Here is an 18,971-nt window from a genome sequence, read left to right on the forward strand (position 1 = left end):
ACTTGATGAGTCAATCCGCGCGTAGCGTTTAAGCCAACGGAAAATCACGTCAAATAATTAGGGCTAAAAAAAAAATCTATCGAAAAAGGAGAACCGATTTGATCGGAACAATCTGAACAGAAGTTATACGTGTTAAATAGAAAACAATTTCTATTAAAGAAACTAGTCCACCAACTGTCAAAGCTATAAGAGGCCTATTCAGACCAAACTCATGGGCAGTATACTCTGCAGGCAATAAAATTGAAGTCAATTTCACTGCGAAATTTAGATGACGTAAAACGTAAAACGTAAAATAGCTGCACTATGTAATTCGTCTGCATTGGATTAAAAATTTAAATAATAGCGCGGCTCGATAGAGATTTGAGGCTCGTTCTTAACAATGAAATAAGCAAAAATGTATTATATACAACATTGGAGGTTTCTATTGTCGAATGTACCGAATAGTAATGTGGACAGTGATTTTAATTAACCATTTTGCACTGCTATATATCCATTTATATCGACGTGTAGATAGAATAATGTGTTTTTTTCTTATTGTCCGGTGAAAAGCGAAATTAGTTTAAACATATTTTTCAGTAAACAGGGAAAACGTATAATGAAAAATAATATAATTTGTTATTATATGTTTTAAGCAGTTTTAATTTGGAAGTGATATAGCATATGCTTAAAGCTATCTTTTTTTATCAGCCTTGATGTTAACTGCTTATGTTCAATTAGTAATAAATATTCTCCAATACGGATACAAGCTGAAATTGTGGCCAATTCGTTAATCAGTCAATACGTTAGAAAAAATCCCAAGCCGTCCCTGAGGAGTGCAAGTGTGACCCCACTTATGATAAAGGGAATTTGTACCCATTCTGCTTAATTTCCCATATCTATTTGAACCATCACATCGTTTCTGTATGTTACCAAGCTTCTTTACTTGACTTATATAAAACTCACTAGCTAATTTTCTTTTTCTAACTCTCCGTTGATTTAGAGGGCACGGGGCAAAGTGCATAACCTACATCGAACCGGTCGTCGAAGGCGTTCTATCGGAGGATGCGAAACAATTTACGAACCAATAGCTCGTGCGCTTAACGGGTTTCAGGCTGAGTCGCAACAAATTGTCGAAGTTACCGCCGCAGCGTTCATTATTAGCTTATACATACAGCATATACCTTCTGACCTTGGGCAATGACCGTGGCGAAATCTCCTGGGGCGCCATAGGTTGGGGCAAGTTTCATGATAACTTCCGCGGGATCCTTTAAACAAATATCGACTCAGCGTATTAGTGATACTCGCTTCCATAGTTAAACAAACCTGCACAACATTGATATATATATTTATATATATTTCCTCTTGTCCGCGAAAAAAGTCCCGAATAATCCAATTGAGAGGGAAAGAAAGATGCGTGGTTTGTAATCTCTAAGATGTATCGTTGTTCTGCCAAATAAAATAGTCTATTCCCAACGTTGTATTATAAGCTGTATTTATTTGGAATCTGAAAAACCATTTTTCCTTGCATAATAGGGACTTCGCCGATTTTCTACAATGTTATCCCTCTTCATCGATAGAGGGTCTTATAATAGTTTTAGTCTTGTTTCATTTTTCTTGAGCTGAACGATCTTGCTTTTGGCAGTAACTCCTTTGCTGGTTATAGATGCGTTTGACGAGCAAATTTTTAATCCAGGCCCGCGCGAAGACACTTGTTTTTTGGCATAGCTGCACAATCGTGCCCTGACCATCTCCCCCCTCCCAAACTCCTCCAAAAAAAGTTCCCCCTCAAAAACCTAAGATGGAAGACTATGTGCCAATCGATATCATTGGTTCAACTACGAATATTTGGCCAATGCTTAGTGTTTTGTGAACAGATTAGAAGACTCAGTTCAGCTACCTTTGATTGACCTAGCATGCGGCTCGTCCTCTAGTTCAGCAAACCTTTTTAGGCAGTGGTAAGTGACTGGTTCAGAAAGTCCACCGTTGTCTAAGCATATGTTTTGTCATGACCTTCAGGACATTATATGAAGAAAGATTCGAAAAAGGACTTCTATAAAAAAGGCAAAGAAAACGCATGCTGCGGAATGCTTGAGATAGCCCTTGAGCGTTTTTCAATTTATTGAATGAATATCAGTGTATAAAAACTATACCGTTTAAGTAGTCAAAATACTACATTAGTTTGACAAGTGTTTGTACCTTCATTTGAATAGTTATTTGCATCGACGAACAAGCATGCTGTAGTTCTAGCTAATAACGCTCTTTTGAAACAAGTATATTTGCAGTGTTCTACATATTTAATTTTATATAGCTATAATTTAATTTACGATAAATAGAATTTCCTTTATGCAGTTTCTTCTACAGTCTACTCAAAATGCTCATGACCTCACTTTTACACATCATTAGACAAGCCGTTTCTGCGAATTTTGCCTTAACTTAGCTTTCAAGCTAAACATAACACTGGACAAACTCCTTTTAAGTACGGTATCCACGACGGTCTACAACCATGTGCTATCGTTTAATTTATGAAGATGTGTTTTGTATCGTCGCACAGGCACCCCTTACCATACAAAACCATCACTTCATTTATTTTCATTTGTACTTATTTTTGTCAATTGTGTTAGGCTTAAATTTCTATTCTATTTTCAGCATAATTTCTTCTAGTTTTTGGACTGAGTCTGCACCCTCGTATTACTCGTTGTAATTGTCCTTCCCGTCAGCTCTCAACAAACAGACAGTACATACCTCATACACACTAACGCACATACACACGAAATGTAAATAGAAATAAGTTGACAGATATATCTAGTGTAGAGCGTTTATTGTGTTCTACAACGGTTTAATCATTCACGATCGCTTTGCAAAACACGAGATTTCGGCCGGCTGCCGCCCCCCGGACAGTGTCATCTATCCGTTTCCTATTGTCGAACTAAATGGATGCCAGCCAAAATCATAGCAATACCCACAGGTCTACAGACAGACCATCAGCGAGCGGGAAGATTGGGAGGCGCTGTTGTACACTGACACCCTCCACTAGGACTATCGGTGTCCCTCATCCCCTTACGTTCACTCGCCACGTTCGCGTGCAAGGCAGTCGCTTTACTTCGCGCTCATTAGACACCACAACTGTGGCCTGTTCCTGTGAACCCGTTATTTCTAGAAATAGATTGACAGATCTCGCGCACAATTGAGCATCCGTCGACGACTGGTCGATGACTATAATCAAAAATAGGAAACACTCTCACCGCCTGTTCTTGCCGTTGGTAGTGCTCCGAAGAATCGAACTATCGGGGACGACTTAAGTATACACCTCTATAACCCCTCTCATGGTGGCTGTGTTATTGTTTCTGAATGTCTATCCATACCAACGGCTTTAACGAGTGCAGGCTATCAAGGAAGCCAACTACGACCTGGTGTCCTTTTATAGATGTTAGTCTTCGTTAACAGTTCATCAGCCGTGGGCCATTGCCGCACGCTGTACTCTGAAGTATGCCCTGATTGAATGTTACCGCCGGCGGAGCAGTCAAGCGTAATCCAGCAAAATTCAACTCAGTTCACTCTATGTATAACCTAAAATACTCTCCGAAAGACGTGCAACTGGGGAGCACTCTTAGCCGAACATACGTTCGTCTTAAACAGCATGGGATTGACCAACGTCTCAGCTAGGTTAAGGACGAGTATTTCTTTGCCGCTCATCCACTCACGAGTATGAGCGAAGCCACAACAGTTGCTGCACTACGTTGTATAACGGGGCAAATTATGGAAAAGTTTATATATATCAGCGGATAAAGTGAGTGGCTACCTCGACTTTATATAAACAGCGTTAAGCGGAGAAGCAAGACCTTGACCGATAGAGGTTTAGTGGGTCAAGGCGGCGCCAGCAGCTGGAAGTCGTTGGATGTACATATAAGCTTTCACAAGAAAACGTTCGTTAGATGAATGAACGCGCAGGGCTGGTGCTGGTCACCGTGCCAGGGATTAAGTGAAGTTAATGCAAATAATCTAAAGCTTCAGTAAATCAGTATATGAGCTGTCAAAGACGTACATTTATGTGAACGGCAATGATGTAATCTATGGTATGGTTATGTATCATGCAATATTATATCGTGTAAAGGATGAAGGCCAAGACTAACAACTCGATAGTGACTAGCTATTAGCACAGAGCGGACCGTAATAATTGACAAACGTGCTTCGATTCTTGCTGCTTTTTAGCTTATTCATACCGTAAATCGCTTAGGATGTTACATACGTTTATCTATGAAATAATGAATAATCCACCAACGTAATTGTGCTTTAAAACCCGTCGTGGATAAACATTATACTGTCTGACCCTAAAGCCGTTCATAATCTAAAACCACGTTGTATTGTGCTTATCGATTCGACAACAGGGCGTTATTTTTATTCAAGCAATATCCAAATACTTAGTAATGCTTTTTTTCTAGATATGTCTAAAAATAATAAAAAAAAAATTATTTCAAAGAACGCCACACGTTTTCTAACTGCGGGGCCCCAAACGCTTGACTCCGTCTATTCCGTAATACTTTGCCGGTAATGGTGTATAGTCGCGCAACACATCTACCAGCGCCTACCGTTCGTAGCAGATGTGCAAGCAGTTCAATATCGCATATATATATGTATGTCTCCCTAATTACAGCCACCTCCATAAATCACGCGGTCACATCTGGACCAACGAAAACCAATCAGAAGCACGGTGTGTAAAGTGAATTTCAGCAAGGTCCACAACATTGCCGAGGAAAGGTAAAATCTTTTTGAAATGTAAAAGCATTACCTAGCTTTTGTTATTCCCATTCGATAAACTCTACTCCAATGCCACTTTACATTCAGGCAAGCTAATGCTGGCTAAACTGGTTTGGTGGTAGTACTTGCTTAGCAACGAAGTAGTTTAGATCTCTTCAAGGCTATGACTTTGTGGGCATGGATGAAATGGTTACTCAAGCTGCCCAAAAATACGATATTTTTTGGAGTACGAGATTTTGCGTTTTGTGAACATGTCATTAAAAACAAACGCTTAGTGAAATTTTGTGGAGCTAAAATGTGTAGGGTGACCATGCATTCTGAAGTAATCAGTCGTAAAGCAGAGTAATTTCTGCGATAATAAGATGTGTGAACCTGTACAACGTTTAACTGACTCGCTAGGAAAATGGTTTTCTAATATACTTAGTTGAAATAGCTCGAGTTAGGCATATGACACGCTATCACGACGGTATTGTCTTATAGATAGCAAGAACTCCCAGGATCGATCACAAGTGGAAACTCCAATTTGTAAAATTATTAGCACTTTTCACACAAAATACGTTTGACATAAGTAAACACCGTTGTACTCCTTACACGCAATGTGTTCGAAACTGGTTTTCAAAGCACCACTTTCTCTAATGCCTATTATACTTGAAAAATGCTTGAGTGCTTAAAAAAAAACTAAAAATATTATGTGTTACTTTATAATCATCTTTTATTTGTACTATGAATTAAGCTGCATAATATTTACCTGTACCTAAATTCAGAATACAAAACGGGTACGAACAGAAACGGATAATCCTTTACCTAAAAGAGTTACTCAGAAGGCAGATATATGACTTCTATCACATTCCAGCTTATTATTACCGAAATCTTCACTTGTTTTTATTTGATCACGCATATTACATAGGTATGCAAAACCGTCTCATGCATATAGTGGTGGTGTAAATTTCTCGTATTTAATAAAATATACATTTGTACATGGTTACAAAAAATGCCCACTTTCAAACCATATAGATATGTCACTATAAACGTCGATTTAACTAGGTAGAAGATTAACGGCTTTTATTGTGCGGACAGCGACGTGTCACTGTAGGTAGCACTTTGCATACTAACATGTGGAATCTAGTAAAAGCACTCTTTATGCTGTTAAAACGAGACATTCTAAAACCGGCCAAAATTTTTATCTCATATTTTAATCTCGAATTGTGGGCTATGTGTGAATCAGCCTTTTGTAATTTCGAGAAAAGAGTCTTTAGCCTCGAGCACAAACAAACAAGCCGTTGTACCGTCTACGCAGTAGAGATGAACTCTTCGCCCCCTTTGCTCGCTCACCCAATCTATCTTAAGTGGGCCAATTTGCCTGTTTTCACTAATGCACGTTCTTCTCAACATCATTGAAATGCCATAGATAATTTTGCCGGCTCTTTCCGGTCATTAAGTTCGACCTTAACCGATGTATGCACGGATGCTGAGAAGGGAAAAATAAGTGGAACGTACTTCTGTAACACACGACAACCATCATACAAAATGTTTATGGCTAACCGAGCCATTCAGTCCATGTCATCGGAGAACATGCAGTCTTTTTTAATTTGGAGACGAGCCTTTTGTACGTAAAAATCGCATAACCTTCGTATGGACCGAACGCATACAAGCCTCTTTGGCTCAGGCGAACTCTTGCAGATTTTCTTCATAACCTTCTTGAAAATTTCTTTATAGTCTTCCTTAGAAATCTGATGTTTCTTGTAAAATTTCTTGAGATAACCTCCCACCTCTTTCACCACAACATCTTGAAATTTGGCATTTTCGACGAAAAATTTCGGGAGCTTTTTATTGGTTTTTGGATCCGGAGCTGGTTTTGAATCAACTGAAAATAGAAAATGACAGTTGAAAAAAAAAAATTTTAATCTACTGTTGTATTTGCAGGCAACAACATATACTCCCTCTGTATATTAGTGCATGATATGATATGCAAAGGCAACTATGTCAGTAGCCTGTTGCAATCCAAGTCTTTCTAAATCGTTTTTACTAATTAGCTTGAACTGTGAAAATGCTATTTTGGGGAAAAAGTCAGTTAATGCTCTCGTGTTTTCATTGCCGACATTATACTAAGCGATGCTATGTTATAGTGTGTTTAAAATTAAAACACCGGAGAAGGAAAACGGAGGTTGCCTAAATTTTGAGCCGTTCACGCTAATAGTGAAATTCGCGCAAATGCAACATAGTTGGTTATTAAAACTAAAAAGACTGTTAACCATAAGTATATATAAGATAGTCTAATCTCGAAGATTTCACCGTTTTTTTTGCATGTTCTATGCCATGTCATCCAGATGTACAAACAAGATGCTCTTATCAATAATAGATCACTTACTGCAGTGTGTGTTGTTGTTAAGAGGAGCATCAGTTCCCGGTGTGGATGTGACTAACTCCAATCCATCGAGGTTGTTGTCATCTGAGTCAACTCCACTGCTATATCCTTCAGCATGGTGAGAAGGCGTTGTGCTGCTAGCAGGCTGTGGTGACTGAATCTCTGTTTCGGCGCCAGGTAGCACGTACGTGCCAGCGATTGGACCTGGTACCAACAGAACGGAATGCCCACTCTGCAGGGCCACATTAAATGTTGACATCATATTACTTGAGGGGAGCAACTGTTCAGAAGTGTCAGTTGCGGCGAAATCTAGCGATTCGTCAGCTTTTGGACGAATGCCGACGAGAAGCTGTGAATCTGGTATTGATTCTGCCTCGCTCAAAGAGTGCTTGCCTGAAGAGCGGCAAGTGCTATACTCGCTCTTAACAGACTCTGGCTCCATCTTAATCTCATTGACTTGATCACGGTCTCTCACTTCTTCAAATGAGGACGACGAGGGGCGATCCTCATCTTGTAAGTCATGTGTTTCAACCTTGAGATGGTCCAACTCGATTTTCGGAGCAGCAACCCTAGGCAGCTCCAGTGAGTCATATTGATCTCTGCATTTTTCCTTTTCGATACGAATATGTCGTTTCGTCAACTTCGTCGGGGAGCGACTTGCTCTTCGACGACTGTCCTCCTCAGCGCTCGAACTTTGGTTTCTCATTCTGTCCTCGCTGCTGGCGCTTTCCCTTCGTCGTCTCCGTTTAACACTTGGACTTCTCTTCTGCCCCGCGCCTTCCATTTTCCTTGGGCTCTTTTTCCACCGCCTACCATCTTCGAAACTGGGACTCCGCTTTCTCCCTCGGTCATCGGTGCTCGCACTTCTCCTTCGCCTCCGATCGTTTTCGACACTTGAGCTCCTTTTGCGTCTTCCGCCTTCACCGCTAGGACTCGTTCTGCTGCGCTGTCTACGTTCAAAACCTGGGTTTTCCTTTCTTCTTCTGGTCCGTTCCGAGCTCGGACTTCTTTTTTGTTTTCGCCCATCAACATTAGGACTTCCTTTCCGCCGTTTGTTCTTTACGCTCGTGCTTCTCCTTCGTCGATTTTCCTCAACACTAGGACTCCTTCTTTTTCGTCTATTATCAGGGCTGTCGCTCTTCTGCCGTTCTTCAGCGCTGGCATCCCTCCTTCGCCTCGGATTCTTTCGCTTACTTGTAGACTCCTTTTCTGCTCGACGCGATTCTCTTGCGCGGCTTCGACTTCTGCTGCGGCTTTTTTTTCTGTTGTAGTCATTTTCCCTTGAACTCCCGTCTTGAAATTTTCTGGATTTTCCCGATTCCCTATCCCAGTCTCTGGCAGGTTTGACTGAACGTTCTGCTCTGTCTCTACCGCGGCTTCTACTTCGCGACCGAATTTGCCGAGAAACTTCACGGCTTCGACTTCTGCTGCGGCGATACGAATCTCGCGGGAGACTTCGCTCGGCAGGCCGAGGTTCTCTCTCGATTTGCGTCGGGCTTCTGGAAACGCTTTTTTTCCTTGAGAAACACTGTATTTGTGGGCTGCTTTCTCGAGAAATTCGTTCTTGCTTTATTCGCGGACTTCGTGGCAAACTTCGCTCGCTAGATGGCCGCTCCTCTTTAATTTTTGGACTTCTCGATATATATCGTTCGCGGTTTAATCCACTCTCCGTCTTAATTCGTTTTAGACTATTAGAAGGGCTTCGTTCTTTCGATTTTCTCTCTTTCTTAATTCTTTGAGGACTACCGTCGACGGATCGACGCTCTCTTTTCATCGTTCGGTTAAAACTTCTGCTACGCGACCGTCTTGAATACCCACCCCCCATGCTTCTTTCTGACTCCCGTTCCTTTTGCGTAATTTGTGACCCTTTTCTCCTATCTGTTGTTGTGGACCTCTTACCGTCATATGATCTCGCCCCATTTCTCGTATATGCTTCTTTAAAAGCTGAAAAGATAAGGATGTTACAATACATGACCTGTTTTTTTCTTAAAGCAACAAACCGAAATGTAATTATCCTGTTGTTCGATTCTCTCAGTTGCTTGTGTGCGTATCGCTAAACTCAAAAACGCTCTAAGTAAACATCCTTGTACCCAAATCGTTTTTAGCAGATTGAAAGTATATGTAAGGAGATTTGACCCATTGTAATGATCGTTCACATTGATTCATCCCTAAATAACAAACGACCTCCGGTTTCTGCTAAGTCATCGGTAAGACTGAATCAACGATCTATTTCTTGGCGTCTATCGCAAATATAACCTATTTTCTTGTTGTATAAAAAATATGAATCTTGCGACCCACAATTCAGCAGCTGGTTTTCTCTGAGCTTTATCGACATTTCAAAATTCAGACATTACAGAAAAATATACGCATTTCGCTTAAGCCATGCGTTGAGATTCTCACACTACTCCTATGAAATACTTATAGCCAAATGCATTTCTTAATAGCTAGAGTAGCAAAAGTATTCACTACATGTCATAACGTTAGGAATTGAAATGTGACAGTATGAACCAATTGAGTTCCTGCTCTTAACTGAAGCTTAATAATCCCATGTCCAGTATATCTGCTTCATATCGCACCGATCGCGTATATTAACCACACTCATTCTATCTCTAAGCATGTATTTTGCATTATCGAAATAAGTCAATATCGAAATAATGCCACCATGAACCTTTTAGGCAAAGTGGACGCGATTGCACGCGAAAGACGATGAAAATATTTACAACCAACCAAAAAATTTCATCAGTAATCTGTCCCAGTAGTCTGTAGGAAAAATGAAAGGCAAATGTGTCATGCAATACAGTAATATAAGTAGTCACAGAGCAGCCAACACCTACCGATGGTGAGCATATGTGAGATCGCGCGTGCTAATAAACGCTTGTCGGCCAAATCAAATGAAATTAGAGGTATGGAGGAACGCCTTCGCAGCCTTTACTAAGCCATTGTAGAAATCGGTAGGGGCCCAAGCGGGATGCCCAAGCAGGTCCGGAGATCGTAGCTAATATTAAAATCGTGACCCAACAAAACAATTCTAGAGAATCAGTACAACGTTACAGTTCGCTTTGCTTAGTCCTTTCTTTCATAAGGAACATGATAGCAAGCCGACAAGAAAGTAATACAACTTTCTGCATCAAAAATCAGGAGAGAATCGATTCAAGCTGACCTAGTCAATTTCGTGAAGTACGTTTTCCGCCCAAGTGTTTGCCCTTATTGCATAGTACATACATATTTTAGGATTATGGAAAGAGAAAATATGGTAAAGTAAAAAATCTTACTTCTTTCGCCCTCATGGCGCTCCGTCTTGATCTTTGATGAGCTCGCTTCTGGATCCCCACCTTCGCCGGCTGAATTTATATATCTGTTAGGTTTCTCCGTTAAAAGCATAGGTTGCGGTGCAGCCTCATCAAAGTTCACGGGTTCGGTCTTTACTCGGCATAAGTCGAAATAACACGGTACCTCTCTAGGCTCTTCTTTGATAGATAGCCGTGGGTGAAACGATAGAGCTGGCGCTACTGAAAGACCTGACTGGTCATCGTCGAGCTCGCTGAACGCACTCAGTGAATTTATCACAGTGGGTGTTGTCAGTCGGAGCGAATTAATCCAACCGTGTGATGCCTGAACTGCCTTCTTCCTGACAACGTTTTGCTCCGCTTCGGCGTAAGGCGGTGGTTCTGATTTTACTGCCTTAGTATCTGACGCATTTAAATCATTACCTACAACGACTGTTCGTCGTAAGTGTTCCGGGCCGTCTAGCACGGACGCCTCAACTTTGATCTTAATACACTGGTACGCTTGCTCATCGTCGGGTTCTTGCTTAATTTGCAAAGGGGATGAGGGTATCTCTTGCTTGATATACAAGCTAGCCTGGCTATCTAGCTGTTGCTTAGTTGAGCTCGTATCAGCCGTTCCCGTATCAGCGGTTATATCTGATGTAACTGCATCAGCGATATTCCGCAATCGTTCGAGGCAAAGGGCTGAGGCTTGTTGTGTACTGGTTCCCACTGACTGCTGCGAGTCCTGCTTAGACAGCCTTGGCCGTCTCGGCGAATCAACTTCACATGATGTTGACATAACGTTAGTAAGTACATCTTCTATAGTGTTGTCATATTTAGAAATAATATTCATGTCTACCCTGGATACTCGTGACGGCTTATAATGCATATCCACTCCGTCGCTATTCACTGCTGGCCTTGTTTCTGAGACAATAGGAACAGCCGGTAGTTTCGTGGGAGGCGAGCTATCAAATGAGCTTCGCCTCGTAAATGACGAGGATGACGATGGCGTGAATATCTTTGATGCGCGGGCTTTGGCAGTTGATGTGACGGACTCGTTTACTAAAACCACTTTTCCTGATGGGTCTCGCTTAAGCTCGGACTTTCTACTTAGCAAGACTGATTGCTTTTCTAGCAGCCCACTAAGAAGATCTCCGCCAGCAGGTGGTGGTGGTGACGGAGGACGAAGTTCTTGCTCAAGTTGTCGAGACCGGCTGGTAGGAAGATAGTCTTCGCTGTCACTACCACCAGGCTCATAGTTGTTCCGACTTCCAAAAACGTGTAGGTCCGGGACCAGTCCACTGATACCTCCTCGGCTAACTTTTATAGACTCGAATGCCACCGTCCCACGACTCGTCGACGGCTCGTCTATACTCAACGCACTGAAGCCGAAACTGTTTCGATTAAGCTTGTTTAGGACACGGTCGGATAAACCAAGCGATCGCGCGATACGGCACTGATGGTCAAGGGATGACGTGTACGCCTTTCGGACAATGGTTTTTCGTCGTCCGCCTTTTCGTCGGCTAGTTTTTCGGCGAGTAGTTTTTCGGCGTTTAACGGTTGTCATACTTTTTCGTTTCTTTGTGCTTTTTTTTCGTGTAATAGAAATTTTTTTTTTTTGAGTTGAGGATTTTGAGGATGCCGTTCCTGCTGTCATGCTTGTAAGCGCCCTTCGCCGCCCGGAAGATCCTCCAGCGCGTTGAGACTGACTACTTGTTCCGGGAGCCCCGCCACTGGCCCCTCGACGCGTCGACTGTACTGCTCTTCGAACCCTCTCCGTAGCTCGTGTACGTGGAACGAATATACCAAAACTTTCGTCACCGTCTCCTAGCAGCGACTCGTTTTCGTCATCATCTATCTCGCCCGGTACGCACCTATACGGATAAAGGAAAACAAATATGATGTTCTGTTATTCAAATGATTATTTTTAGATCGCAGCTGGAAATGAACAGGCCAGGTAAATAAATTATTTGTACACCTCGTTGGCACTACAACGATGGTACGACCCCGCCGCTACAAGGATATTTTGGTTATCAGAAATGAACTTAATACTCTGATTTAAGGTCACAAAGCATTTTGTAGGTTTTAATGATGAAGTCGAAATCCTGAAGGATACCTTTGAAGAGACGTATCCCGCACTTAATCAATTTCGACAATAAATCTAGAGAAGTGAACCTGCCACCCTAAAAACACCTTTCGAGAATGCTGTTCACGATGTCGGTGTCTATGCATTAAGCATTTGGCAGCATTTGCAGGAGCTACAGTCGAACAAGCGAAACGTCAAAAAGACTGTCGGCTATAATAACTGTAATGAACTTTAAGTTGTCAATGTGGATTCATTATCACGAATTTTTCGCAGAAAAATGAGGATGATATGCTAGAAATCCTTAGAATAGCTATCTTTAGCCCTATCTACGGAACGGGTTTAAAGGCAGATCCCTCCAATAAGTAATCTGCACTGCTAACTCCTGTAGTGTATAAAATCCAGCAAAGTATCTTAGTTCAAGTCATATATCAAGATACTAATGCATAGAAACTGATATTAGACGCCCAATTTATCAACAAACCAGGATACGGAACATTTTAGCTACTGGACATTCAGTTCAACGGAGCAACCAGACGCAACAAATCTTGGTGCTATATAGTTCGATTTCAAACTTGCTTAAAAACAAGTCACACACAGCAGACTAACCTCGAAGCTTTTGGCCCTTCTTCCGCACTGTGAAACAGACAACTTTTTGATAGCTTGGTTCGCAGCTTACCTTTGCATTAGAACCTTTAAAGTTTGTGTAAACGGCTAGTATTCTGAGCGTTAAGTGTAACGTCTATATGCCCTCAAAGCTTTGGATGTATATAATGTGTATAAACTCATTTTTATAGGCCTCGTTTTTTAAAACGGTATTTTACATTTTCAATAAAATGTGAATATATTATACACGCGCTATTTATGGCGTGCAATCACCCTATTGCGAAGATTGTTAGCTTGGTCATTAAATATATTAATTAGCACTTCAATTCTAGGTCATAAGGCCTCTTCTAGGCATCACAGTCAGTTGTAGAGAAAGAATCAGCAAAATTTGGTTTGGTAGTGGTATTGCCAGGTACATTACATCGTCCCGAAACAAATCTTTTTCTGTCAGAAGCATGCACATCCTTAGTTAGACAAGACGCTATAAAACAATAATTTGGATCAATAAGGCTTAAATAAAAGCAATTTCACATAAAATTGCTGAGGTGTTGATTATAAATAAAGCATTGTATTGCAAATCCCCTTTGCTAATCGAAGCAAGTCTGTTCTGACGTTGACAAGGTAAAGATTTGGACTAACTGAAGCAAACAGTAAAGCCTTAGTCTTAGTTTCGTTAAGAACATCGAGTACTATAGCCTCTCTATAGTCTGTCATGAATATAAAGGAAACTATAAACGGCACTACTAGTTTTTCTCTGTTAAATTCAGTTTAATATACATAAACCATAGAAAGTATACCTGGGGCAAAACCACTGTCCCGGAGGGACAGATGCCAATGGTGGGCTAAGACATGCGCAGTGATAAGCATCGTCGCATTCGTCACACAAAAGTAGGGTATCCTCTCTGTCAGAACTACCACACACGACACATACGATGTCGTTCACGTAGGCATTTAAGTCAAGCTCTTCAGGTGTGATCTGTTTTACTGGCACCTCTTCAAGGATCGATCCTGAAACAGGCATGCATCGTTGTTTAATCAAGAGTGGAAAGTCGGGGAAATAATTAGCAACTGACCCGAACCTCAATATTTTAATCCATATAAGGTATCTATATGATTTGACAATTGTTCTCGGCCATTAGCCAACATGCAAACATTTAAAATTTTGCGACACTAAAGGGCACATTCGTAAACTCATTGGAGTATTACCACAACAAATCTACAAAGGGCAGTGGATAAATCTACCTTGTAGAAGAATTTTTATGTTCCGAAAAGCAGTTCGGCAGAGAGGGCAAGTAGAATTGTTACGGCTCCAGGCAACGATACATTCAAAACAAAAAATATGTTCACATCCGTCTGGCCGACCTAAAACAGATAAGAAGACATCGATGATAAACTGCATTTTTTGCTTAACATATCTATAATAGTTTCCTTACTGGTATGGGTTACTGCTGTTATTACTTATGATACCATTGCAAAACTAGTTAGAGAGACAACACGTGATCCAGCTTACCCTGTAAGGCCGCACCATCCAATTTACCAAGACAGATGGGGCATGCATTACCAGCCCCTCCAATCGAACTAGAATCGCTTTCGGCGTCACTACTTTCGACGACAGCTTTGTCTTTAGCGAGACGACGTCGCCTGCTGCTTCCTGCTTCGACTTCGCTACCAGAATCGGAGTGATCCGAACTTGATGCACTGCTACTGCTGCTTAGTACTCGTCGAATACCTTTTTTTCGTGGCATGATCAGACTGTCGTCGGAACTAGATTCGCCATCGTCCGACTGTATGGCTGGGCCCCCACGCCGCTGAAAATGTAATGACGTTTATAACGTTTTGCTAACGTACAGCCTAATTCGAATAATTAAACGATATTCGAGAAGGGAGCATCATCGGCCTCTGCAAGCTGGCTATAGAACATGAGTCAATGGGCAAGTTCGCAGATTGAGCTCCAGCGCTAATAGAAAGTGCGATGTCAATTGTATCTTTGAATGTTTACTAGTAAAATTTGATATAGCCTACAATTATTAAAACTTGATTGCATGTACTGTTATTGCTTCGGTAAACCATTAACCGTGTGGTAATATTTATAGTGTAACCTAATGATATCTACAACTGAGTTGACATCGGCGTTCTCTGTTTCAAACAACGTATTCCTGATGATGCTAAAGTTAATGAATGTTATCTGGATTGTTCTCTTGTTTAACACAAACCACGAATGGTCAATTCGGATTTCCGATTTGCTCACTATAATATCCGATTATATATTAAATGCTCCACATATACTCCTAAAAAGAAAGGAATTCACCAGCAAATATACATGTAACTGAGCAATGCGCTTGTTTAATACATAAATCTAACAACAAAGTTGACAATAGAGTTAATAAATAAATTGCTAACAAATAAAACTATAGATCATGGCTGGAACTGTTTGTTTAACAAACCGGGACAAAACCGCATGAATTTGAGACAGGGAGGTCACACGCAGCGGGAACGACATCGGCTAATCAATAGAAAAAAAGGGCATGCCTTACGTATTAATACTCTTAATAGATATAGCTATCCTTACGTTGATTTCCTTTGAAATATTATTTTATAAACATATGAAACATGAAACTTTAATATTTAGTTCTTGATAATACTGAATTTTCTGCAGCGTATTTGCAGTCGTATTGTCTTACCGAAGACAAGACAGAATATCCGGAAAGTTTGTCAGAGACACAATTTGTGAAACAAGTTGTTGGGATCTGACTATGTAACAATTGTATAATCAGGCATGATATACATATGGGTATAATGCAGTTTGATAGATATACATATGTGATGAAGAAATATGAAGAATGAAGAAAAAATAAGTCAAGTGAATTACTTGTATATTCTGGAATATATTTGATGTGCACGCAATTCGTTGAAACTAGACATACATTTCATTGAAAGACGCGTTTACCTTTCTTTGGCGGGTGCCGATGCTATCTGATTCTTCATCAGTGGACATTGTTGCGAGGGTTCGCCGTAAAGATTAGGCGATTAGTGATCCTATAGGCTTCAGCTCTAAAATGGCAATAAAACACATAGATAGTATCAGAAGACCACAGCGCAAGCACAATCGTGTACAAAAAAATTATCCAAATTAGTTGCATTCTTCTAATAACTTAATTAAGTCGAAACAGTCTTTCGTGATCATAGGTGCTCATCGAAGTCGTGTTTCTACAGCAGCTTCATATTAAAAATGCACGAGCTATAATATATCTACAATACATATCTATGTACAATCAATAAAGCGTTTTTGCTTGAAATTGTTTGCAGTTTCCATTGAATGGAACAACATGTGCAGCTTTCAAAATACATTTTTCCTTACCCTTGGAAACAAAAGGTCTTTCTATATCAAATCACGCGGCTAGACCTTTGGTCAGGATCATTGCTTAATCTCGTCACTGTTATATTATCACCGTCGAAAGTGTTCCCTTTGAAAATCATCAGAAGGACCGATCACAGTTTCCTTATAAGTGTGCTAAACAGACACACCATGACCATCACGAACACATAATACTGCTCTCATTTCATTGTCGTCAATTAATGTTTTCTGCATTCCAACAATATTTCGATACGAAGACCTACGACGTACGCAACATTCACCACTAGCACAACTTCTTGATCTCCGTACAATTGTCCGCTTCTTGATCACGGATCGACAACATACTACAGCGCGTCAATTTAGGCGAGCAGGGGCTAGAGGACTTCGAAACAATCAACACTGGGAGACGCGGTCTCTATCTAATGCCATGTCCAAAATAAATCGAAGCCGCTACTTGCATGACCAACCGGGCGCAAGCGGTCTACTAGATTCTAGTTGTCACGTAGCAATTGATAATTAGAAGTTTACAAATAATGTACTCCTCATGCGTTGTTAAATACCACATAAGTTGTAACAGAGGGACTTGAAACAGCAACCGGCAACTGGTCTATGTCAGCATAAGTGGCTAAGCCGTCGAACCCACCGTGTATCCTTAACGATACCAATAAATTGATAGGAATTTTCCTTGGGACTAAGTCGTTACGATCTTCAGTTCCTGGCTCTAAAACCGGGGCCCACTAGTTTAAAATTTCCGCTGAGACATATGACTTCGCTAAGCTTGAAACCCGCGAAAAAAATAATTGACGCATTAAAAGAAAGAATCTATTTCGATTACGTAATGAACACGATTACGTTAAATGGCACTTAAGATATTATTTAGGACATATCCAAAACCTTTATGATAAATTAATGTTTCATAAACACTTCAATAGTATAGCGCTTTTTTGCGGTCTTTTTTTGCGAAAAGCGCTGGTGTTGTTGCAAATAGGCAACTCTGTTTGGTCAGCAGTAACTGGATACTACGCCTGTGCAGGCTGAAACCGATGACAAATTTTCCTTGCGCGGGACTGCAGCATTCAAATTCAAGCATTCAAGCAAATAATTTGAATTTTAAACGGAAAAAATAATGAAAAAAGTATGAAATCGTTAAATACATTCCAGATACTAACGGAGCTGTAATTGTAATGCATACAATGTAAAAGCAGGAAACAGAAACTTCCTTTTTTCCACTACAATATTGACTACCGATTACTGTGTAATTAAATCACTAGAAAATAAATCAGTATGGTTTTAAAGTCATATCCACTACCTCGAGAGGTATGAACTTGTATACACGTTTTTCTTTATAAAAAATAAGATGCCGATGTTTTGGTGCATTCTAGTCAAATGGCGAGTTTGTAAATTCTATAATCCGCGTGCGTTGTTCAGGCTCAACTTTGTTCAATTTGTATGTCCACAAGAGTTTACCGTTTATTTGTCAGGCGACATGGGCCCAATAGAGGACCGAGAAATCATAAACGTCGCAGTGGCGATGTCCATATTAAGCTCTTTCGTTGCTTGCTGGCTTGTTTTCTGGCAGTATACATCACTGCCGAAACAAACTAGTCCTGAATAAGCCAGTACCGGGATGCTTACCTCATTTAAATGTATATCTTTGACAAAGGTTCGCTCTCTCGGTCGCAACATATACGTAAAAAAATTGGAGAGAAGAGACATATATCGACTATCCACCCTGTGCTAGATCTATCACATTCAGTATGATTTTCCGAAGCTGTATATGATGACTGAGACAATACGATAACTTTCTCGATGTTATTGAGCTCCTTTGATTGAGCTTAATCGAAGTGGCTCTTCGAACCTTGTACCCCCGGGCATGCGCTGTACCATGGTGCCTCGAACCGCTAGCCGCGACGTGCAGTTATACCAGCCGTATTCGTGGAAGCCATAACCCATTGCATGCCATCCGCCGTAATGCGGATGTGGTCGAGATAACGCAGTTCGTAATGTTGAATTTTGTGATGATGTTTTCTAAAAGCAGTTTGTAAAAGCATTTAAAAAAAGGGAACGAAAGGAAACAACGAACTAGTTTATTTTTATCTCGAGTGTGATTGTAACATCTTCGGTCCTTTATGAAGAAAACTCAATAGTTGAAGAGGATGCTTCTGATGAAGATCTGCTGAAAACGCTAAGGGAATATTAGGCGCGAAAATATTATTGTAACCGACTAGTGCCGGTACCGCGCCACTTCGATGGCAAAAAAAAAACTACTTAAAAATGTGTCAGGGTTCACGTCGGCTATTGCCGTTAAGAACTACTTCTGCTGACGAAGAGCTAGTGGAGTAGTATAAGCTATGCGATGCGATGCGATGCAGGTCACACAATAGATGATGTAAATAACATTTTAGCTGTTTAATTTGAGCGAATATTCGTTCAGCTTTATTGATTCGATTATGCAAAATTGATTGACATGTCGGCCTCTTTTTTTCTACGAATTTTGGAAGCAAGCAATGAGATTTTCGTACATTTTGTAGTATTTTATAGAAATCGGGCCATTCTCAA

At 40.7% G+C, this 18,971-nt stretch overlaps 1 protein-coding gene across 1 annotated transcript; it reads right to left on the bottom strand.

Annotated features, from left to right (window-relative positions):
• Positions 1-5,565: 5,565 nt before the first annotated feature.
• LOC111244998 (uncharacterized) lies at positions 5,566-16,818 on the bottom strand. Its single transcript, XM_022792673.2, has 8 exons — positions 16,416-16,818; positions 16,005-16,108; positions 14,568-14,865; positions 14,300-14,419; positions 13,855-14,065; positions 10,372-12,242; positions 7,103-9,043; positions 5,566-6,598 (listed from the first exon to the last, which is right to left on the bottom strand). Exons 2-8 carry the CDS (start codon positions 16,050-16,052, stop codon positions 6,285-6,287), a joined length of 4,803 nt encoding a protein of 1,600 aa, XP_022648408.1. The 5' UTR covers positions 16,053-16,108; positions 16,416-16,818; the 3' UTR covers positions 5,566-6,284.
• Between the last annotated feature and the right edge of the window lie 2,153 nt (positions 16,819-18,971).

Source organism: Varroa destructor, unplaced genomic scaffold (assembly GCF_002443255.2).
Source record: "Varroa destructor unplaced genomic scaffold, Vdes_3.0 BEIS01000002.1, whole genome shotgun sequence".
In the NCBI taxonomy this organism is placed as follows: domain Eukaryota; kingdom Metazoa; phylum Arthropoda; class Arachnida; order Mesostigmata; family Varroidae; genus Varroa; species Varroa destructor.